This window comes from Ascidiella aspersa, chromosome 7, assembly GCF_963924565.1.
Source record: "Ascidiella aspersa chromosome 7, kaAscAspe10.2, whole genome shotgun sequence".
NCBI classification, from domain to species: domain Eukaryota; kingdom Metazoa; phylum Chordata; class Ascidiacea; order Phlebobranchia; family Ascidiidae; genus Ascidiella; species Ascidiella aspersa.
In genome coordinates, this window is record NC_139453.1 from 2138456 (window position 1) to 2162307 (window position 23852).

A 23852-nucleotide genomic window follows, 5' to 3' on the forward strand; every position below is an offset into this window, starting at 1 on the left:
CGCAACGAAACGCAACATACCCCAACAAACTGTGGCATTCCGCAACGAACTGAAGCGTACCGCAACGAACTGTAGCGTATCGCAACGAAACGCAACGTACCCCAACAAACTGTGGCATAACGAAACGCAACATACCCCAACATACTGTAGCGTACCGCAACGAAACGCAACATACCCCAACAAACTGTAGCGTACCCCAACGAACTGTAGCATACCGCAACGAACTATAGCGTACCGCAACGAAACGCAACGTACCCCAACAAACTGTGGCATACCGCAACGAAACGCAACAGACCCCAACAAACTGTGGCATACCGCAAGGAAACGCAACATACCCCAACAAACTGAGGCGTACCGCAACGAAACGCAACATACCCCAACAAACTTTAGCGTACCCCAACGAACTGTAGCATACCGCAACGAACTGTAGCGTACCGCAACGAAACGCAACGTACCCCAACAAACTGTGGCATACCGCAACGAAACGCAACATACCCCAACAAACTGTGGCGTACCGCAAGGAAACGCAACATACCCCAACAAACTGTGGCGTACCGCAACGAAACGTAACGTGCCACAACAAATTGTAGCGTACCGCAACGAACTTTAGCGTACCGCAACGAAACGCAACGTACCCCAACAAACTGTGGCATACCGCAACGAAACGCAACATACCCCAACAAACTGTGGCGTACCGCAAGGAAACGCAACATACCCCAACAAACTGTGGCGTACCGCAACGAACTTTAGCGTGGCAAAACTAACCTTAACGAAACGCAACGTACCCCCAACAAACTGTGGCGTACCGAAACGAAACGTACCGCAACGAACCGTAGCGTACCGCAACGAACTGTAGCGTGCCACAATCTACTCTAGCGTACCGCAACGAACTGTAGCGTACCGCAACGAACCGCAACGTTCCACAACGAACTGTAGCGTACCGCTGCGAACCGCAACGAACTGTGGCGTACCGCAACGAACTATAGCGTACCGCAACGAACTATAGCGTACCGCAACTAACCGCAGCGTACCGCAACCAACGCTACGTACCACAACGTACCGCAACGAACTATAGCGTACCGCAACGAACTGTAGCGTACCGCAACAAACTGTGGCGTACCGCAACGAAACGCAACAACGAACCACAACGAACTGTAGGGTACCGCAACGAACTCTAGCGTGCCAAAACGAACCTTAACGAAAGCAACATACCCCAACAAACTGTGGCGTACCGCAATGAAACGCAACGTGAACGCAACAACGAACCACAACGAACTGTAGGGTACCGCAACGAATTCTAGCGTGCTAAAACGAACCTTAACGAAATGCAACGTACCCCCAACAAACTGTGGCGTACCGAAACGCAACGTACCGCAACGAACTGTAGCAACAACCCACAAAGTACGCGCCGCAACAAACTGTAACGTACCGCAACGAAACGCAATGTACCGCAACGCACGGAACGTACCGAAACCAACTGTAGCGTACCGCAACGAACTGTAGCGTACCGCAACAAACTGTGGCGTACCGCAACGAACCGCAACTAGGGATGTTCAAAGTAGAATATCGAATCCTTGGATTCGAATCCAGATGGGATTCGAATCCAATTCTGCCGTTTATTTCGGGTAATTGGAACCGATATAATTTAATGTTGTAGGGGCAATTGTTGCGCCTAATTGCACAAACGTGTGTGGTAAGTTGGCCTGTTGCTGCGGCAACCAATTAACAGTGATTGCTTTAAATGTAACCTGGTAGTGCAGTGTCAGCGTTTTTTCTCGCGACCAAATACCGCGTCTCGCGATAACGTTCGTCTAATAATTAAGTGTCAATCAAGCGTTATTGGGCGAGCGATCAACGTGTAATGTCTGGTGTGGAGTCGCAATTTCCCTAAATGCGTTAAGTTGTAAAAGTAACATTACGTTGTAAAACATGCTGGCCGTCCACAAAATGCGCTATAGGGTTACTTAAGGTCAACTTCAGGCCAATATTCAGCGAGGTTATGCAGTTATGCGCAGTGTAATTGTCAAGAATTCGTTAAGTCAATAGTAACTTTGTAATCTTTGCAGTACATTATTTGATTGCATAACAGATCACGTTAGTAAAAAAATAAGCCTTAAGACCCAACAATTCTTAAAAATAAAGGACCGAATTGCTTAAGACTTCTGTGTGCAGTGTTGCACTGTACTTACTATTGGCAAAATTATAAGTTTTGGCAACAACCTGGACAGTTGATATATTACAGTTTACATAACTGCTTCAAATGACAGTTGTTAATTTTTTTTTATTATAATGTACACATGTTAGCAAATTGTTTGGGCGATTTATTGCTGTGATTGTTGTCCCTGTAGGGTAGATTAAAATTAATCTCTTCCCCAAACAAAATCGAGGTTAAATAATTAAAATAATTTAATAAAAATATACTAGGATTCGCTATTCTGAATTCGTTATTCTAGATTCGAAACCTAGTATTCTAGAATACCCTGGGATTCTACTTTGAACATCCCTAACCGCAACGTTCCACAACGAACTGTAGCGTACCGCAATGAACTGTAGCGTACCGCCATGAAACGCAACGAACTGTAGCGTACTGCAACGAATCGTAAGGTACCGTAACGAACTGAAGCGTATCGCAACGAACCGCAACGTTCTACAACGAACTGTAGCGTACCGCAACCAACGCAAGGTACCACAACGAACCTTAAGGAAACGTGACGTACCGCAACGAACTGTAGCGTACTGCAACGAACCGCAAGGTACCGCAACGAACTATAGCGTACCGCAACAAACTGGCGTACCGCCACGAAACGCAACGTACCACAACAAACTGTGCGTACCGCAACGAAACGCAACAACGAACTGTAGGGTACCGCTACGAACTGTGGCGTACCGCAACGAAACGAAACGTACCGCAACGAACTTAGCGTACCGCAACGAACTGTAGGTACCACAACGAAACGTAAGGAAACGTGACGTACCGCAACGAACTGCAGCGTACTGCAACGAACCGCAAGGTACCGCAACGAACTATAGCGTACCGCAACAAACTGTAGCGTACCGCCACGAAACGCAACGTACCACAACAAACTGTGCGTACCGCAACGAAACGTAACGTACCGCAACGAACTGTAGCGTACCGCAATGAACTGTAAGGTACCGCAACGAACCCACGAAGTACGCGCCGCAACAAACCGTAACGTACCGCAACGTACCGCAACGCACCGGAACGTACCGAAACCAACTGTAGCGTACCGAAACCAACTGTAGCGTACCGAAACCAACTGTAGAGTACCGCAACGAACCGCAACGAACCACAACCAACCGTAGCGTACCGTACCGCAGCGCATCGCAAAGTATCAACAAGTATCATTTTATCCACAGATAGCCCAGCTTGCCTTTTCTGGTACAAAGCGTCTCAACGTTGTCCAATCTCGCGTCTTTGAGACAGCTTACAAGACAAACGAGAACCTGCTGATCTGCGCACCGACAGGCGCAGGAAAGACCAACGTTGCCATGCTTACCGTCGTCAGGGAAATCATGCAGAACGTCGTGTCAGGGGTCATACAGAAGGACAAGTTTAAGGTCATGCTTGAAACTACTAGAGTAATATTTCTTCAGAAGGCGACTTTTATAGGCCGCCGAAATGTTGAACAACAAATATAATTACCCTAAGAGCTGTTTAATTTATATTATGCCTAGTAGCAATAGTGTATACTGTATATACTAGAATAAAGCTTAAAAGTATTGGTGGATTTCATAGCAAAAGTCCGTACATAAATGGGCTGCATAGTTTAGAATTTGTATAAAATATTGCGCAATATTGACGCCATAAAGGTTGAAGCCTATACAGAAGTAGGTTGCGTCCTGCCATTTGTCTTGTCCAATTTTTATGTTAAAACCTTAAAATAATTGTTATAACAACTATTCGAGTTATAACAACTATTTGAAAAAACAGTTGTTAAAAAACTATCCACTTTTTGTAAAAGTTCATTTATTGAAATTTTTTGTCCAAATTTTTATTGAAGTGAAACACGTGACATTTTCATTAATTTGTTTATAGACGTTACTGACGTTACGTTTTCACATAACTCTGTGACGTCACGTTATGACGTAACTTTGTAACGTCAACTCTCAACAAATATTCTTATACCCCAAAGAAAATCCTGAAATCGCCCCTGATAAACGCAGAGAATATGATAACAACTACTAAACACAAGTTCTTATGGTATACAGTTTGTATAATATGATACTTTGAACAAGTTTGTACAAAACGCGCCGGTCACTAAAAAAAAGAAAATTCCAGCTCTATTGCAACATAGCCGCAAAACACACATTGAATATCGGAGTATTATAACATCTTACAATACCCCAGACTTACTTCCTTGCAGATAGTTTACGTGGCCCCGATGAAGGCCCTGGCCGCCGAGATGACCTCAAACTTCGGGCGCCGTCTGGCCCCACTAGGTGTCGCTGTACGCGAGCTTACAGGAGATATGCAGCTCACTAAAGCTGAAATCGCGAGCACACAAGTAAGTTATGTTCACCATATGGTTTGTTCTATTAAAATAAATATATGTATTGCGAAAATTTTTGGTTTTTAAATGCGCTCAGCAAACGAACTAAACGATTTTCGGTTTTTGAAAGACTAGAGTTTGCTGAAATAGCGAGCACACAAGTAAGATATATATGCAACATATGGCTTGTTTTATTAAAAAAGACTATATATACTGCGATTATTTCGGGTTTTTAAAACACGCTAACGACTTAAAAGATTTTAGCATTTTAAAAGCCTAGAATTTGTTAGCTTTAGTATTGTTATCAAAAATAAGCGTTTCTAACAACTAGGCCACTTCAGAATAAATCAAGTATTGCCCTCACGAAACCGAATAAAAAAAGATTTTCCTAAAAAGAATAAAACAGTAAATAAATAAACTTACTAAAATAAAAAATTGAAAAATCGTTAAAAAACACTTGAATAAAAATAACTAAAAATGAACTAATAAAACAAAATAGACAAAAGGTAATGAAAAAAATCAAAAAAAATCCTTGTGTTGCAGATGTTGAAAATTGTAATAGAAAAATATTAAAATAAACCGGTAAAGAAGTAAACGAATAAAAATAAAATTGAAGAATATTACTAAAAAAAGTTATACAATGAAAAAGTTGAAAAACAATTAGAAAAATTAAATCCTTATGTTCCAGATGTTGATCACAACCCCCGAAAAGTGGGATGTTGTCACTCGCAAGTCGACAGGCGACGTTTCGCTTGCTAGGATGGTTCGACTCCTAATCATTGACGAAGTCCATCTTCTCCACGATGAACGGGGTCCGGTGCTGGAAACACTGGTTGCTAGGACGCTAAGACAGGTGACCGTTGCTAGGGAGTGTTCGACAGTATCGGATTGGAGCCGATACCCGATACTAAGTAATAGTTTTGGTACTAAGGCGATATTGATTCGCTGTAAAATGAATTTGTGCATGTCAGTCTTGCTTTGCGATATAGCCCAGCGTTTTTTTGTTTCAAAGGCATATTTAGCCCAAAAAAGTCTGTTAACAATTAAAAACTGTAAGTTTTACTGCACTAAAATATTTTTTGAGCTTAACAACTTTTTTTACATAGTAATTACGTCATTCTGTATCGTTATCGGAGTGAAATACCAATTACCGACTTATTTTACTGTACAATTGTAGACAAAGTTACGTCACAAGATTCGAGCGTGGTATAAATTGCGAATGCAAAGTTATTTGTTAAGCGTTTTAAAGAATAATGACCACTCTCTCCTAATTACTACCACTCTGTTTTAGGTTGAAACGCAGCAAACGATGATTCGTATTGTTGGACTTTCTGCTACTCTCCCAAACTACATCGACGTCGCTCGATTTCTTAGAGTTAACCCGTGAGTCGAGCTTATTGCGGTGGTTAGGCCGTTTTAAAAATGTTATTAAAAAAATTTTAAACATGTCATTTCAAAAATAACTAAGATCCAAGTCAAAAAATAACAAGTCAATTTACTCTCAAAGCCAAAAACTCCCCAAGTTGAGTGTTTAATATAGCAATCAACTTGAAGTCATTGGCATATAGCAAAACCATAGTTTATTAAAATGGTATCAAAAAAACTTAATTAAAACCCGAAATGTTTAGGTCCAATTAAGTCATTTGAAAAGAGTAACCTAAGTGCACTAAAAAACTATCATAGTTGCCTGCTGTCTGTAAAACTAGTCTGTAGCGAGGTTCGAACTCAAGACCTCGGCCATACTGAGATCGTCGCTCTACGAACTAAACTTACAAAAGAAATACACGCTATGTTTATGTAGTTGTTTAGAAATTGATCCAACACCTATACTTTGCATTACACACTTGTACTTAAGAAATACAAGCATATATAATGCTTATTACATTTCCAGCCACAAAGGTTTGTTTTTCTTCGACGGTCGATTCCGGCCCGTTCCGCTCCAGCAAACATTCGTAGGGGTTAAGGCGCGTTCTGTGATGCAACAAAGACTCGACATGGACGAGACTTGCTACGAAGTGGTCACCGAGAACCTGGACAACGACGACCAGGTCGCGATTAACATTGTTACGTCATTAATTAGAACAAAGTAACGTTAGCAAGAACGATGCTGGGCCTTTACCGGTGGTTGTAAAACTTGCTTTGATCAATTAACCCTAAATGGGCTTTTTTAGTTAAAATTTTAATCAATTATTGGAATTATTAGGTACATTTTAATATTGTTTATTCATTGATTGATTGTAATGTTTTTTTAATAAAAAGTAGTGATTAAAATATAGTTTTCTAAATAAATCAGACATATTGCCAGGATGAATTATATAAACCTTTGGATTTTCCATTGAAAATATTATAAAAGAAATGCATTTTATGATTTCGGCCTGAATTTTCAAAATTTAAACGTTTTAGTTGCTGCAATTTTTAACAAAAAAATAAAACATGCTTACTGAAAGTTGGCTAATTTATATTTGATTACGAATTTATCGGCACAATTTGCCCTACAGGGGTTCTTAAAACTTTTTTACCACGGACCTCTAATTTTTGTTTGCCTCCACGGCAGGCCACCTTTAAAAACTATCCCTACATTCCTATCTGCTTAAACAATTCTAATGTTCTCACAACTTTGGCTCTTTGCTGTCACCAGGTGTTGGTGTTTGTCCACGCGCGTAGCGCCACCGTGCGGACGGCGCAGGCGCTCATAGAAATCGCACGCAAGTTCTCAGAGACTCACAAGTTTTCCTGCCAAGCAATGGAAGGATACTCACAAGCTGAACACCAGGTGGGGATAGAGTGCCTAATTTATGAACAACAATTTAAGCTTTGTAATTTTCCTAGTTTTACGTTGTTTTTAATAATAAATGTTTAAAAAAAACAAAAAAAATTTTAAGAAAATTTTATACAGTATAAATGGTTTTATTTTTATTTGGGGTCTTTGTGTTTCTAACCAGGTTGAAAACAATACTTTAAAACTGTTTTTTTACGTTATTTTCCTGATGAAGCGATAATAGGGTTTAAACATGTCAAAAGTTACATGTTTTAGTCCTTGAAAGTTTAAACCATTTGCATAATTATGATATTAACACTAATTTTATCCTAACTTCTCTCCTTCCAACCTCCAGATGCAGAAAAGTATTATTTATTTAACTTTATCAATTACTTACGCCTTGCAGTATTTCAAAAGCTAATAGCAAATCCAGTTAAATTGCAACTAAGTTGTTTGGCCGATCGCCAACTTAAGTTTGAAACCTTTGCTTTGCAAATGTTTTTTTTTAGGAATAGGAAAGGTCGGCAAAGTTTTTGTCACACAAAAAAAAAATTGCGTTTACATATTATTTAAAGCTGACAAAAAATATAGTTCGACAGGTACTCAGGACCACATTTGGCACGTTGGTCAGAACCATGCTGAGACAATATAAAACTTCTAAGACACATGTAGTTTTAAAACAAAGTGCAATGAGCGTTCGGCAAATCTGAATAAAACAAAGCCTAAACGGCCATCAGAATGAGATTTCACATCCTATAGTGAGATTTGAAATAGGTCTTTTTGCGGGCTCCCTAAACTTATATTCTCTCCAGATGAAGCGATGATAAGGTTTAAAACATGCCTACTAACTCTCAAGTCTTGTTCTTTGCACCATCAGTTGCAGGAAAGATAAAGAATCTTTACAATTTATAAAAGAAAAACAAAAAACGGCAGAAATCGATATGAAAAGAAACGCGGGGAATCGATATAAAATGTAGGCTTGTTTCGCATAAGCAGCTGCCCAGATCACAGGCGCCTGAGAAGGTAGTTCAAAGACCAAGTAATAATAGTAGTTACTAGTTATACTGTAGAAAGCTTTAGAAAAATATTATCTTCGCTTTCAACATGTAATGGGTGTCTACTTCACGGAGCTAGGTTGGTAATCCAGATAAAAAAGACTGAACTGTATAGCTTTTAAAATCTATATTTGCACATGATAATAACACTTTAACTACTTCCAAATTACAAACTTCTCCTCCCAACATCCAGATGCAAAGATCCAGGAATCGGGAGCTTCGCGAGCTTTTCTCGTGCGGACTTGGAGTCCACCACGCCGGGATGTTGCGAAGTGATCGATCCCTGGTGGAGAAGCTCTTCTCCCAGGGGTTAATCCGGGTCCTCTGCTGCACAGCAACCCTCGCCTGGGGAGTCAACCTTCCTGCTCATGCTGTGGTCATCAAGGGGACCCAAGTGTACAACGCTAAGCAAGGGTCGTTTGTTGACCTCGGGATATTGGATGTTATGCAGGTTTGTGTGTTTTTGTTTGTGTGAATGTATGTGTGTTTGTGTTTTCTTGTGTGTTTGTTTGTGTGTGTGTTAGGTGTAAGATGTTTTTGTAGATTTGTCGGTTATTTTTTTGTGTGTGTTATTTCTCGGTATACTGTGTGTCTGTGTGTTTTTTGTCCCTGTGTTTTTTTTTGTGTGTGTGTGTCGGTGTTTGCGCGTGTGTGTGAGTGTGTGTTTGTTTTTTTGTACCATTGTAACAGTAATATATCCTTTATCCACTGTTTAAAACTTTTTCTATTCTTTGATAGATATTTGGTCGTGCGGGACGCCCCCAATTCGATACCACCGGCGAAGGGACGATAATCACTTCGCACGATAAACTTGCGCGATATTTATCGTTGATGACGCGACAGAACCCGATCGAAAGCCAGTTCGTCGATTGTATGATCGACAATCTCAACGCTGAGGTAAAACAATACACTCCATTGTTATCCTTGGTTTGTCACAGAGCAGACTTTGTTTTAGATGTTTTGTTAATCTCCAAAAATTTCGTTACATTGATGTTTTTGTAAGATTTACACTGTTGTGAGACCATTATTTCACGATTTTTAGAATTAAAAAAAAACAAAAAATAACAGGAGCTAGTAAAAATACTTCAATTTATTAGTTTTTATAAACTGTACCTTTCTACCCATAACACTGATCTTGGGCACACAACCTATACTTTTTCTCAATTTAATTTTTCTCAAGCTGGAAAAGTTTTAATAAAAGCAGTTGTATTTACATATTGTGGTATTTCACCAGTCAAATACGTCTATTTAGTCAAGTTCTATGAAAAAACGGTACGCTTTTATTAAATGTTATGAATTTTTATTAAATATCATGAATGTTTTTCAAATGTTTAAAACTACATAAAAATAGTAAAAACGGGTCCACCAGGAAAAGTTTTTAGAAAAGTTTTGGAACCGCTGATCTAAACTGTCAAGTGCGCACTTTTTAAACATTGTTTTAAAAAAAATGTTCGGCGATGGTAGATATGGTTTTAATAACTAAAAAAAATAAAACTTAAAAATATATTAAGTAATATTCACTGCGTTTTGTTGCAGATCACACTTGGAACGGTAACTAACGTTGAGGATGGGGTCCGATGGCTCACCTACACTTACCTTTTCACAAGGATGAAAAAGAACCCTCACGTCTACGGCATTTCGCCCAAGCTGATGGCGGTGAGTCCAATAGTGGCGTGAGGTGGTCTTTCAACTCTTACCCCTTTTTATTTCTTTTAACCAGTGGTCTTAATAACTTTTTAATCGCGGGTCCCGAAAATGTATATTTGGTTGGCCATGTTTGGCGTGGATTTTTTAGAGATGACTTTATAAATCTGACGTCATAAAACAAGTAGACTTTATAAACCTGTTATAGTGAGTCAAAAAATGTGAAACTGAAAAAAGTTTTGAAAATATTTAAGAAGAAGTCGCCAAAGCGTTTTTTCAATTAAACTCTTAAAAAAATCCCCTAAAATTGGTCCACGTACCCGAAGAGTGTCCCTGATCCCCAGTTTGAGATCCCCTGCAGTAAACAATAATGGGCCGCATTCATTTTTAAAGAAGAAAAATTAAATTAAAAAATTATTACAAAAAATACTCTTAGTTATGTGTTTTTCTAAAAATTGTGTACATCAAATTCACGCACTTGAACGAGGTTCACCAAACTACGGCCAGCGATCGTCAATCCTAACTGTTATTCGTCCGCTTATAAAGTTGGATGGCCTCCTGATTTACACTTAAACAAAACTGGGAGGTTGATAGGCTTGGTGTGTAAATCATGTCGCCACTTATTTGTTCAGGACGACCCATCATTGGACAAATGGCAGCGTGATCTCATCACTTCTGCTGGTACAAGTTTGGACAAGGCTAAGATGGTCAGATTCGACAGAAGAACAGGTAAAATCTTCTTTTTGGCAATATTAATTGTGAAAAAATCTGTTGATCAATGATGCAAGCAAGGCGGGCTAGAAAAACAAGATAGCCTGTGGTGAGATTTGAACTCACGACCTCCGTCATACCTGGAGGCTAGTTGTTTTCTACCCTGCCCTGCTTGCATCATTGATCGACAGATCCGGTGAGTCTACGGTAGCTTTCGGTGTAATAGGATACGTAAGCTCGAAAAACTACGTCAGAAGGGTTAGATCACAGTTGTTAATACACATATGTGTGCATCGTTTATTGATAGAAACAGGTTGAGAGCTTTGTGTTGCTCGATTGAAACCCGTCAATTTTCTTCTGTTAAACGTTTAAAAGACCTTCGAAAATTGGGTTTTCTATTAAACTCATTACGAACCCTCGTTTGTCAACATTTTTTAACTAACCAAACAAAAAAAGTTGACACAGGAGGTACAGTGGCTTTAAGGACGTCTTTAATCCTTACGGTTACGTAATTTAACTGACTTTTTTCTCCTTTACAACGTTTCTGACTTAAAAAAAAAACTATGTGAAAAAATTTAAATTTAGGCTACAGAAGTAAAAAAACAAAACACAAAGGGCAGTTACCATCGAATGTCGTTGCCTAAATGATAAAGGCGTTATTTGGTCAACTGCATTCCCTGTATCAACTTATCTGTTTTTTGATGACCTCGTTTAAACTTTACCTTTAATCCCAATGCAGGTTACTTCCACCCCACCGACCTGGGTCGAACAGCTTCCCACTTCTACATCAAGCACAAGTCGATAGAAACGTTCAACGAGATGATTTCTTCGAGCATGGACATCACACTAATCCTCGCTATGATCTCAAAGTCGAGCGAGTTCGAACAAATTAAGGTAAAGTTTATTAAAAGTATTACGTTGTTTAACGGCGTTTTTTGGCAAATGCAAGGGAAGCACTGCAATTTGTTCTAAATATTGTTTGGAGAAAAATAAAAAATTTAAAAACTTCTGACAAAATAACAAGTTTATATTTCCTGTAGTTCTGATTTTAATTTTACCCAAACTGGAATACAAGTTTAATTGTTTTGAGCTTGCAAAACTAAATAGTTTTTACCTAAAACTATTTTGAAGACCTAAAATTTTATTTTTATTTTTAATTTACTGTGAAAAACTAAAAAAGTTCTAATTTGAAATCAAATCCAACAAAAAGGAAAAAAATCTTCGAGATAGCGAAGTTCTTTAAACGTCACAAACCAATTGTAACCTCACAATTCAAAGATGGTGTAACTAAAAGGTCGGTTTTAATTCATGTGGAACGCTGCCCTGTTGCTTTTCCACTCAATTTTGTAAGTGATGCACTCAACGTCACAGTGACCACTAATACGGCACAAACCCCATTGATACGTCACAATGCTCAGGTGCGCGAGGAGGAATTGAAGGAGCTCGATGATTTGTTGGACGAATTCTGTCAAGTTCAGATCAAGAGTGGAGCTGAAGACACGGAGGGGAAAGCTAACATTCTCCTACAAACCTACATCTCATCCGGTCAAGTCAACAGCTTCTCGCTCACCTCTGACCTCATGTACATCGCACAGGTCTGGAAAAAAATTTGGTTAATTACCTGTAAAAACATTGTTAAGTCTGTTTACAATCTTAAAAAAAATGTTTTAAAAGCCTTTCTAAAAAGATAATTCGGAAAAAAAAACGTATAATGTTAAAAGCACTTTTTTTTCTGGAAAATAATTTTGTTGAATACCTTTGTTTAAATATTTTGTGTACCTGTGTTACATAGCCTTTAAAAATAGTTTTAAAGCCTATCAAAGAGCGTCAGGTGAAAGACAGTGTCTAAAAAGCCGTTTTAAACAGATTTTGTTTAGAACTTAGGTAAAAAGCTTCGTTAAAATCCTAAAAATATTTGTTTACAAAACTCAGTTCTAAAAGCTTTAACGAATATATATGTTTTAAGGAAATACTTCTATTTTTTGGAAGATCAATGGTTTAAAGTTTTTTTTAGGCGTAGGAGAAAAACATCATTAAACATTGACTAACTAGACATTTAGTCAAGATCGTTTTAAAATCAAATGTTCTCTATGGCCTTCGACATTTCTTCATCGACTTATATTTCAACCAATCCCACTTTCTTCCCAAAAAAAACACAAAATCGCCTAAAATAAGAGTTTTACATTTATTTTTCCCGATATTTTATACTGTGGGCGAATTCGACTAAAACAGGTTTTAATTCTTTTTTTCTCACCAACAAAATTGCCTAAAATTGGAGATTTACGCTCCCTTTTATTCCAGGTCTTTTTACTGTGTACAAATTCAACTTAAAACAGGTTTAAATTTTTATTTTTTTTCCACCCACAGAACGCAGCCCGCATTGTGCGAGCTGTCTTCGAGATCGTATTAAAACAGGGGAAGACCCGCTTGTCTGACCGACTGCTTAAGCTCTGCAAGTGCGTTGATCGTCGATTGTGGCCTCACAATACACCGCTACGTCAGTTCGGTCAGCGACTGAACAGGGAGGTTTATCGTAAAATAGAAGAGCGAAAGATTAAGCTGGAACAGCTCAGGGAATTGCTGCCCAAGGAGATTGGTATGCTAAGCTGAAGGTTATATATTCATTCGGTATTTTGACCAAAGTCTTTTGGCAATTTTGATGACGATGTAGTTTGGCAGTAAAATTAATTTCAAGGTCATATGTTACGTTATCCAGCCATCGCTTGAAATAATCCAAGGTCATATGTTACGTCATCCAGCCATCGCTTAAAATAATCCAAGGTCATATATTTCTCCCAAGGTCATATGTTACGTCATCCAGCCATCGGTGAGAAGGTGGCGAGATGTGTGAAGGAAATTCCATTCCTTCTTCTGGAAACTTCGATCCAGCCAATCACGAGATCCGTGCTCAGGATAAAACTCAGCATCACGCCGCAATTCAAGTGGAACAATCAGGTCAGTTCGTGAGCTTTCGCGCCGTGGGCATTTCGTGAGTGGTTTGTCATGTGATATTCTCGTGAAGGGTTTGGATATATGTAAAATCGTGTCTATTTGTTATACTTTTGTGACAATTTGGGGGTATTCAATTCGGATGTAAAATAGTTTACTATTTTTGATCGTGAGCAGTTTGTAATGCTTTTTTGATTGCAGTTTGTAAATTTCGTGTTTTACCATAAACTTTTATATACAAGCATCATATTGATAGTGGTTTGAATTCCATTTAAAACATATCATGTTGTTCACATCCAGTTCTATTTCGTTGTGTGAGTTTTACTTACTGTATCACGATATTCACATGATCAGGTTCACGGCAAGATGAGTGAGCCATTCTGGATGTGGGTTGAGGATCCTGAAAGTGACTTCATGTATCACAGCGAGTATGTTCACATATCAAAGAAAAACGTGAGTTTTCAACCAATATATAAACAGCTGCCTTTGTAGTTGATATGCTAGCACTATCAACAACCTGAGGGCTGAATTAAAAAAACTTATTTGGAGAAAACGTCTTACCTGAAACTGATTTTAACTGATATTATTAAAGCCTGTGCTAGTGATAGTAAGTACAGCTTAACAGCGATAACACACTATAACCTCATATAAACCATTTTTGCTAAAACAACTTAGTGTAGAAACAACACATCAAATTAAATTGCAAGTTGAAAAATATATTCCAACTTGCAATTTACAAAAACCTCGGTTATTATAGTGAAAAACAGTATTTTCCTATATTGGTCAACACAACCTTTAAGATGCTTCAGTTCAAAACAACATATGTGATGGCAAGATAAACAAATAGCGTCGCGATTTTAACTGACTTTATTAAAGCCTGCGCTATTTATAGTACAACTTGATAGCGATAACACTCTACAACTTCATATTAAATACTTTACAACAAGTTGTTGGCTGAATAAAGTGTTTTTCGAAACGCTTACATAATGGTACTCCTAAACCATTTTGCTCTAAAGTGTAGAACAACTTAGTTAAAAAAACGTTGGGGAAAAAAATTTAACTGATATTTGTAACTAAGCTTATTTATTATTTTTATGCTTAATAATCAAAGAAAAAATCCTCAATTCAACTCCACGCTCTCCGAATATAGGAACACCAACAAATAATTCGTTTTAAAAAATAAGCACAACGTGCCTTTTATTTTAAAGATATTTTTTTTTCTTTAAGTTAATTAACACATAAATGTCGGCCACATAAGCACAATTCCCCCCAGCAGGCAATACTGTTTTCAAACGTAAACATTTACACAACAATATAAAAGTGACGTCACAATGCTGCATTGTCCAGGTGGTTCGTGAGGAGCCTCACGTGATCACGTTCACGATTCCCCTGGTTGAGCCTCACCCGAGCCAGTATTACGTTCATGTTGAGTCTGACAAGTGGTTCGGGTCAAGCGCTATTTGCCCGATTTCGTTCCAACACCTAATACTTCCTGATCGACACCCTCCTCATACTGGTCAGTCTCTAAGTTTGTTTGTTTTTCTGTCTACTTGCTTGATTTTTTTTGTCTGATTTTCTGTTTGTCTGTTTTGTTGTCCAACGCTCTGCCTGTGTGTCTCTTTGTCTGTCTGCCTGCTTGTTTGTTTGTTTGTTTTTTATCTGATTGTCGTGTTGATTTTTGTTACTGTTTATCAAAACACGTTTTTCTGTATTTTGTTTTTGTGTTATGCTTCTTCTTTTTTTTCTGTTTCACTTGTTGCTTTATGTACGCAGAACTTCTTGACTTGGAGCCTCTCCCAATAACAGCACTGGACGACCCAGGATTCCAGTCAGTTTACAACTTCACCCACTTTAACCCGATCCAGACCCAGATATTCCACTGTCTCTACCACAACACCAGCAACGCATTAATCGGTAAGTTCACGCTTTTTTTGGGTGTAAATTGTGATTTAAGGGCGGGAGGGGGTCGGTAAAACAAGTCCAAGTCAAGTCATTTGTAAAATATGTTTGTAAACTTTGTCGTTCTATTGCTTATTTTGCCCAAAAGACTTAAGTCAAGTCAATTCATTTAAAAAAAAGTGATTTAAGTGCACTTAAGTCATATCATTGACTTGTCATTACAACACTGGGGTGAAATACTGATAACATCTGACACTTTTTTTACAAAACATGTAATGTACTAATCTTTCGGTTCACGTTCTTTGTTATTTTTTTATATTTTGGGGGATAAAAAGTGTTTTTGTAGCTTTGGTTTAACGTTTTATATTCCGACATGACCGTTTTTGATGACTAGTGGAGCTTTTTAAGATAAAGTGATTTTATAAAAATGTTTGCATTTGTATTTAAAAATATAGTTTGTGTGCTAACATTGGCCTAGCTTGGTCTAAAAAAAATAAATACTTAATTAAATACGGCGGTAAAAGTGTTGAATCTATTAATTTTTTTTAGACTAAACTTTTAACAGTAACTTTCTAGCGCTACTACAACCTATCAACCTGTAAATTAGACTTTTGAGTGCAGTACTTATCAAAACAAGATATTTAAAAATAGAAATTGCACCAGCACCAGGCAATATATCAATAGTGAAATCGCTCTTCACATGTACCAAAATTATAAACCCTTGATTCCAATCCACTAAAACGATATAATAGCGACTTTATTCTTTTAATACGTCACAGGAGCCCCAACAAGTTCTGGTAAAACAGTTTGCCGTTGAAATTAATTATTCTCTAAGGCCAAATTTGGTTACCACACTCATTAAATCATGTTTTGTTAAATTTATTGTGATGGAATGCTCTTTAATGTTCTTCACAGGAGCCCCAACTGGTTCGGGTAAAACCGTCGCCGCTGAACTCGCAATCTTCCACATGCTGCGCCACCAAGCCGGCAGCAAAGCGGTGTACGTGGCGCCGCTAAAGGCGCTAGTTAGAGAGCGCATGAAGGACTGGAGCAAAAGGCTCGCGCCTAAACTCGGAATCAAGTGCGTTGATCAGTTCCTTGGTTAAATTTTACTGGATTTTTTTTCGTTTAATTTTTGTTTGGTAATTTGAGGGTTAAAAAATACTGGCAATTTAGGAGTTAAAAAATACTGGTAATTTGGGAGTTAAAAATACTGGTAATTTGGGAGTTAAAAAATACTGGTAATTTGGGAGTTAAAAATACTGGTAATTTGGGAGTTAAAAATACTGGTAATTTGAGGGTTAAAAATACTGGTAATTTGAGAGTTAAAAAATACTGGTAATTTGGGAGTTAAAAATACTGGTAATTTGGGAGTTAAAAATACTGGTAATTTGAGGGTTAAAAATACTGGTAATTTGAGAGTTAAAAAATACTGGTAATTTGGGAGTTAAAAATACTGGTAATTTGGGAGTTAAAAAATACTGGTAATTTGAGGGTTAAAAATACTGGTAATTTGAGAGTTAAAAAATACTGGTAATTTGGGAGTTAAAAAATACTGGCAATTTGGGAGTTAAAAATACTGGTAATTTGGGAGTTAAAAATACTGGTAATTTGGGAGTTAAAAAATACTGGTAATTTGAGGGTTAAAAATACTGGCAATTTGGGAGTTAAAAAATACTGGCAATTTGGGAGTTAAAAATACTGGTAATTTGGGAGTTAAAAATACTGGTAATTTGGGAGTTAAAAAATACTGGTAATTTGAGGGTTAAAAATACTGGCAATTTGGGAGTTAAAAAATACTGGCAATTTGGGAGTTAAAAATACTGGTAATTTGGGAGTTAAAAATACTGGTAATTTGGGAGTAAAAAAATACTGGTAATTTGGGAGTTAAAAAATACTGGCAATTTGGGAGTTAAAAATACTGGTAATTTGGGAGTTAAAAATACTGGCAATTTGGGAGTTAAAAATACTGGTAATTTGGGAGTTAAAAATACTGGTAATTTGGGAGTTAAAAATACTGGTAATTTGAGGGTTAAAAAATACTGGCAATTTGGGAGTTAAAAAATACTGGCAATTTGGGAGTTAAAAATACTGGTAATTTGGGAGTAAAAAAATACTGGTAATTTGGGAGTTAAAAAATACTGGCAATTTGGGAGTTAAAAATACTGGTAATTTGGGAGTTAAAAATACTGGTAATTTGGGAGTTAAAAATACTGGTAATTTGGGAGTTAAAAATACTGGTAATTTGGGAGTTAAAAATACTGGTAATTTGAGGGTTAAAAAATACTGGTAATTTGGGAGTTAAAAATACTGGTAATTTGGGAGTTAAAAATACTGGTAATTTGGGAGTTAAAAATACTGGTAATTTGGGAGTTAAAAATACTGGTAATTTGGGAGTTAAAAATACTGGCAATTTGGGAGTTAAAAATACTGGTAATTTGGGAGTTAAAAATACTGGTAATTTGGGAGTTAAAAATACTGGTAATTTGGGAGTTAAAAATACTGGTAATTTGAGGGTTAAAAAATACTGGTAATTTGGGAGTTAAAAATACTGGTAATTTGGGAGTAAAAAATACTGGTAATTTGGGAGTTAAAAATACTGGTAATTTGGGAGTTAAAAATACTGGTAATTTGGGAGTTAAAAATACTGGTAATTTGAGGGTTAAAAAATACTGGCAATTTGGGAGTTAAAAAATACTGGCAATTTGGGAGTTAAAAATACTGGTAATTTGGGAGTAAAAAATACTGGTAATTTGGGAGTTAAAAATACTGGTAATTTGGGAGTTAAAAATACTGGTAATTTGGGAGTTAAAAATACTGGTAATTTGAGGGTTAAAAAATACTGGTAATTTGAGGGTTAAAAAATACTGGTAATTTGGGAGTTAAAAATACTGGTAATTTGGGAGTTAAAAATACTGGTAATTTGGGAGTTAAAAATACTGGTAATTTGGGAGTTAAAAATACTGGTAATTTGGGAGTTAAAAATACTGGTAATTTGAGGGTTAAAAAATACTGGTAATTTGAGGGTTAAAAAATACTGGTAATTTGGGAGTTAAAAATACTGGTAATTTGGGAGTTAAAAATACTGGTAATTTGGGAGTTAAAAATACTGGTAATTTGGGAGTTAAAAATACTGGTAATTTGGGAGTTAAAAATACTGGTAATTTGGGAGTTAAAAATACTGGCAATTTGGGAGTTAAAAATACTGGTAATTTGGGAGTTAAAAATACTGGTAATTTGGGAGTTAAAAATACTGGTAATTTGGGAGTTAAAAATACTGGTAATTTGAGGGTTAAAAAATACTGGTAATTTGGGAGTTAAAAATACTGGTAATTTGGGAGTAAAAAATACTGGTAATTTGGGAGTTAAAAATACTGGTAATTTGGGAGTTAAAAATACTGGTAATTTGGGAGTTAAAAATACTGGTAATTTGAGGGTTAAAAAATACTGGCAATTTGGGAGTTAAAAAATACTGGCAATTTGGGAGTTAAAAATACTGGTAATTTGGGAGTAAAAAATACTGGTAATTTGGGAGTTAAAAATACTGGTAATTTGGGAGTTAAAAATACTGGTAATTTGGGAGTTAAAAATACTGGTAATTTGGGAGTTAAAAATACTGGTAATTTGGGAGTTAAAAATACTGGTAATTTGGGAGTTAAAAAATACTGGTAATTTGGGAGTAAAAAAATACTGGTAATTTGGGAGTTAAAAATACTGGTAATTTGGGAGTTAAAAATACTGGTAATTTGGGAGTTAAAAATACTGGTAATTTGGGAGTTAAAAATACTGGTAATTTGGGAGTTAAAAATACTGGTAATTTGGGAGTTAAAAATACTGGTAATTTGAGGGTTAAAAAATACTGGTAATTTGAGGGTTAAAAAATACTGGTAATTTGGGAGTTAAAAATACTGGTAATTTGGGAGTTAAAAATACTGGTAATTTGGGAGTTAAAAATACTGGTAATTTGGGAGTTAAAAATACTGGTAATTTGGGAGTTAAAAATACTGGTAATTTGGGAGTTAAAAATACTGGCAATTTGGGAGTTAAAAATACTGGTAATTTGGGAGTTAAAAATACTGGTAATTTGGGAGTTAAAAATACTGGTAATTTGGGAGTTAAAAAATACCGGTAATTTGGGAGTAAAAAAATACTGGTAATTTGGGAGTTAAAAATACTGGTAATTTGGGAGTTAAAAATACTGGTAATTTGGGAGTTAAAAATACTGGTAATTTGGGAGTTAAAAATACTGGTAATTTGGGAGTTAAAAATACTGGTAATTTGGGAGTTAAAAATACTGGTAATTTGGGAGTTAAAAATACTGGTAATTTGGGAGTTAAAAATACTGGTAATTTGGGAGTTAAAAATACTGGTAATTTGGGAGTTAAAAATACTGGTAATTTGAGGGTTAAAAAATACTGGTAATTTGAGGGTTAAAAAATACTGGTAATTTGGGAGTTAAAAATACTGGTAATTTGGGAGTTAAAAATACTGGTAATTTGGGAGTTAAAAATACTGGTAATTTGGGAGTTAAAAATACTGGTAATTTGGGAGTTAAAAATACTGGTAATTTGGGAGTTAAAAATACTGGCAATTTGGGAGTTAAAAATACTGGTAATTTGGGAGTTAAAAATACTGGTAATTTGGGAGTTAAAAATACTGGTAATTTGGGAGTTAAAAATACTGGTAATTTGAGGGTTAAAAAATACTGGTAATTTGGGAGTTAAAAATACTGGTAATTTGGGAGTAAAAAATACTGGTAATTTGGGAGTTAAAAATACTGGTAATTTGGGAGTTAAAAATACTGGTAATTTGGGAGTTAAAAATACTGGTAATTTGAGGGTTAAAAAATACTGGCAATTTGGGAGTTAAAAAATACTGGCAATTTGGGAGTTAAAAATACTGGTAATTTGGGAGTAAAAAATACTGGTAATTTGGGAGTTAAAAATACTGGTAATTTGGGAGTTAAAAATACTGGTAATTTGGGAGTTAAAAATACTGGTAATTTGGGAGTTAAAAATACTGGTAATTTGGGAGTTAAAAATACTGGTAATTTGGGAGTTAAAAAATACTGGTAATTTGGGAGTAAAAAAATACTGGTAATTTGGGAGTTAAAAATACTGGTAATTTGGGAGTTAAAAATACTGGTAATTTGGGAGTTAAAAATACTGGTAATTTGGGAGTTAAAAATACTGGTAATTTGGGAGTTAAAAATACTGGTAATTTGGGAGTTAAAAATACTGGTAATTTGAGGGTTAAAAAATACTGGTAATTTGAGGGTTAAAAAATACTGGTAATTTGGGAGTTAAAAATACTGGTAATTTGGGAGTTAAAAATACTGGTAATTTGGGAGTTAAAAATACTGGTAATTTGGGAGTTAAAAATACTGGTAATTTGGGAGTTAAAAATACTGGTAATTTGGGAGTTAAAAATACTGGCAATTTGGGAGTTAAAAATACTGGTAATTTGGGAGTTAAAAATACTGGTAATTTGGGAGTTAAAAATACTGGTAATTTGGGAGTTAAAAATACTGGTAATTTGGGAGTTAAAAAATACCGGTAATTTGGGAGTAAAAAAATACTGGTAATTTGGGAGTTAAAAATACTGGTAATTTGGGAGTTAAAAATACTGGTAATTTGGGAGTTAAAAATACTGGTAATTTGGGAGTTAAAAATACTGGTAATTTGGGAGTTAAAAATACTGGTAATTTGGGAGTTAAAAATACTGGTAATTTGGGAGTTAAAAATACTGGTAATTTGGGAGTTAAAAATACTGGTAATTTGGGAGTTAAAAATACTGGTAATTTGGGAGTTAAAAATACTGGTAATTTGGGAGTTAAAAATACTGGTAATTTGGGAGTTAAAAATACTGGTAATTTGGGAGTTAAAAATACTGGCAATTTGGGAGTTAAAAATACTGGTAATTTGGGAGTTAAAAATACTGGTAATTTGGGAGTTAAAAATACTGGTAATTTGGGAGTTAAAAAATACCGGTAATTTGGGAGTAAAAAAATACTGGTAATTTGGGAGTTAAAAATACTGGTAATTTGGGAGTTAAAAATACTGGTAATTTGGGAGTTAAAAATACTGGTAATTTGAGGGTTAAAAAATACTGGTAATTTGGGAGTTAAAAATACTGGTAATTTGGGAGTTAAAAATACTGGTAATTTGGGAGTTAAAAATACTGGTAATTTGGGAGTTAAAAATACTGGTAATTTGGGAGTTAAAAATACTGGTAATTTGGGAGTTAAAAATACTGGCAATTTGGGAGTTAAAAATACTGGTAATTTGGGAGTTAAAAATACTGGTAATTTGGGAGTTAAAAATACTGGTAATTTGGGAGTTAAAAATACTGGTAATTTGAGGGTTAAAAAATACTGGTAATTTGGGAGTTAAAAATACTGGTAATTTGGGAGTAAAAAATACTGGTAATTTGGGAGTTAAAAATACTGGTAATTTGGGAGTTAAAAATACTGGTAATTTGGGAGTTAAAAATACTGGTAATTTGAGGGTTAAAAAATACTGGCAATTTGGGAGTTAAAAAATACTGGCAATTTGGGAGTTAAAAATACTGGTAATTTGGGAGTAAAAAATACTGGTAATTTGGGAGTTAAAAATACTGGTAATTTGGGAGTTAAAAATACTGGTAATTTGGGAGTTAAAAATACTGGTAATTTGGGAGTTAAAAATACTGGTAATTTGGGAGTTAAAAATACTGGTAATTTGGGAGTTAAAAAATACTGGTAATTTGGGAGTAAAAAAATACTGGTAATTTGGGAGTTAAAAATACTGGTAATTTGGGAGTTAAAAATACTGGTAATTTGGGAGTTAAAAATACTGGTAATTTGGGAGTTAAAAATACTGGTAATTTGGGAGTTAAAAATACTGGTAATTTGGGAGTTAAAAATACTGGTAATTTGAGGGTTAAAAAATACTGGTAATTTGAGGGTTAAAAAATACTGGTAATTTGGGAGTTAAAAATACTGGTAATTTGGGAGTTAAAAATACTGGTAATTTGGGAGTTAAAAATACTGGTAATTTGGGAGTTAAAAATACTGGTAATTTGGGAGTTAAAAATACTGGTAATTTGGGAGTTAAAAATACTGGCAATTTGGGAGTTAAAAATACTGGTAATTTGGGAGTTAAAAATACTGGTAATTTGGGAGTTAAAAATACTGGTAATTTGGGAGTTAAAAAATACCGGTAATTTGGGAGTAAAAAAATACTGGTAATTTGGGAGTTAAAAATACTGGTAATTTGGGAGTTAAAAATACTGGTAATTTGGGAGTTAAAAATACTGGTAATTTGGGAGTTAAAAATACTGGTAATTTGGGAGTTAAAAATACTGGTAATTTGGGAGTTAAAAATACTGGTAATTTGGGAGTTAAAAATACTGGTAATTTGGGAGTTAAAAATACTGGTAATTTGGGAGTTAAAAATACTGGTAATTTGGGAGTTAAAAATACTGGTAATTTGGGAGTTAAAAATACTGGTAATTTGGGAGTTAAAAATACTGGTAATTTGGGAGTTAAAAATACTGGCAATTTGGGAGTTAAAAATACTGGTAATTTGGGAGTTAAAAATACTGGTAATTTGGGAGTTAAAAATACTGGTAATTTGGGAGTTAAAAAATACCGGTAATTTGGGAGTAAAAAAATACTGGTAATTTGGGAGTTAAAAATACTGGTAATTTGGGAGTTAAAAATACTGGTAATTTGGGAGTTAAAAATACTGGTAATTTGGGAGTTAAAAATACCGGTAATTTGGGAGTTAAAAATACTGGTAATTTGGGAGTTAAAAATACTGGTAATTTGAGGGTTAAAAATACTGGCAATTTGGGAGTAAAAAATACTGGCAATTTGGGAGTTAAAAATACTGGTAATTTGGGAGTTAAAAATACTGGTAATTTGGGAGTTAAAAATACTGGTAATTTGGGAGTTAAAAATACTGGTAATTTGGGAGTTAAAAATACTGGTAATTTGGGAGTTAAAAATACTGGTAATTTGGGAGTTAAAAATACTGGTAATTTGGGAGTTAAAAATACTGGTAATTTGGGAGTTAAAAATACTGGTAATTTGGGAGTTAAAAATACTGGTAATTTGGGAGTTAAAAATACTGGCAATTTGGGAGTTAAAAATACTGGTAATTTGGGAGTTAAAAATACTGGTAATTTGGGAGTTAAAAATACTGGTAATTTGGGAGTTAAAAAATACCGGTAATTTGGGAGTAAAAAAATACTGGTAATTTGGGAGTTAAAAATACTGGTAATTTGGGAGTTAAAAATACTGGTAATTTGAGGGTTAAAAATACTGGCAATTTGGGAGTTAAA

The 23852-nt window shown here is 35.6% G+C and overlaps 1 protein-coding gene across 1 annotated transcript in view; it reads left to right on the forward strand.

Moving 5' to 3' along the window:
• The window catches only part of LOC146137248 (activating signal cointegrator 1 complex subunit 3-like), a 49232-nt gene that overhangs the window by 11454 nt on the left and 13926 nt on the right, over nucleotides 1–23852 (forward strand). Inside the window, exons 12-29 of the mRNA XM_083394289.1 lie at nucleotides 3379–3579; nucleotides 4386–4526; nucleotides 5200–5364; nucleotides 5803–5894; nucleotides 6403–6559; nucleotides 7150–7284; nucleotides 8518–8775; nucleotides 9063–9221; nucleotides 9861–9980; nucleotides 10601–10697; nucleotides 11419–11573; nucleotides 12098–12274; nucleotides 13047–13275; nucleotides 13480–13634; nucleotides 13983–14081; nucleotides 14976–15144; nucleotides 15402–15542; nucleotides 16443–16608. Coding sequence (XP_083250415.1) covers nucleotides 3379–3579; nucleotides 4386–4526; nucleotides 5200–5364; nucleotides 5803–5894; nucleotides 6403–6559; nucleotides 7150–7284; nucleotides 8518–8775; nucleotides 9063–9221; nucleotides 9861–9980; nucleotides 10601–10697; nucleotides 11419–11573; nucleotides 12098–12274; nucleotides 13047–13275; nucleotides 13480–13634; nucleotides 13983–14081; nucleotides 14976–15144; nucleotides 15402–15542; nucleotides 16443–16608 — 2816 coding nt within the window. The remainder of the gene's footprint in view (nucleotides 1–3378; nucleotides 3580–4385; nucleotides 4527–5199; nucleotides 5365–5802; nucleotides 5895–6402; nucleotides 6560–7149; nucleotides 7285–8517; nucleotides 8776–9062; nucleotides 9222–9860; nucleotides 9981–10600; nucleotides 10698–11418; nucleotides 11574–12097; nucleotides 12275–13046; nucleotides 13276–13479; nucleotides 13635–13982; nucleotides 14082–14975; nucleotides 15145–15401; nucleotides 15543–16442; nucleotides 16609–23852) is intronic.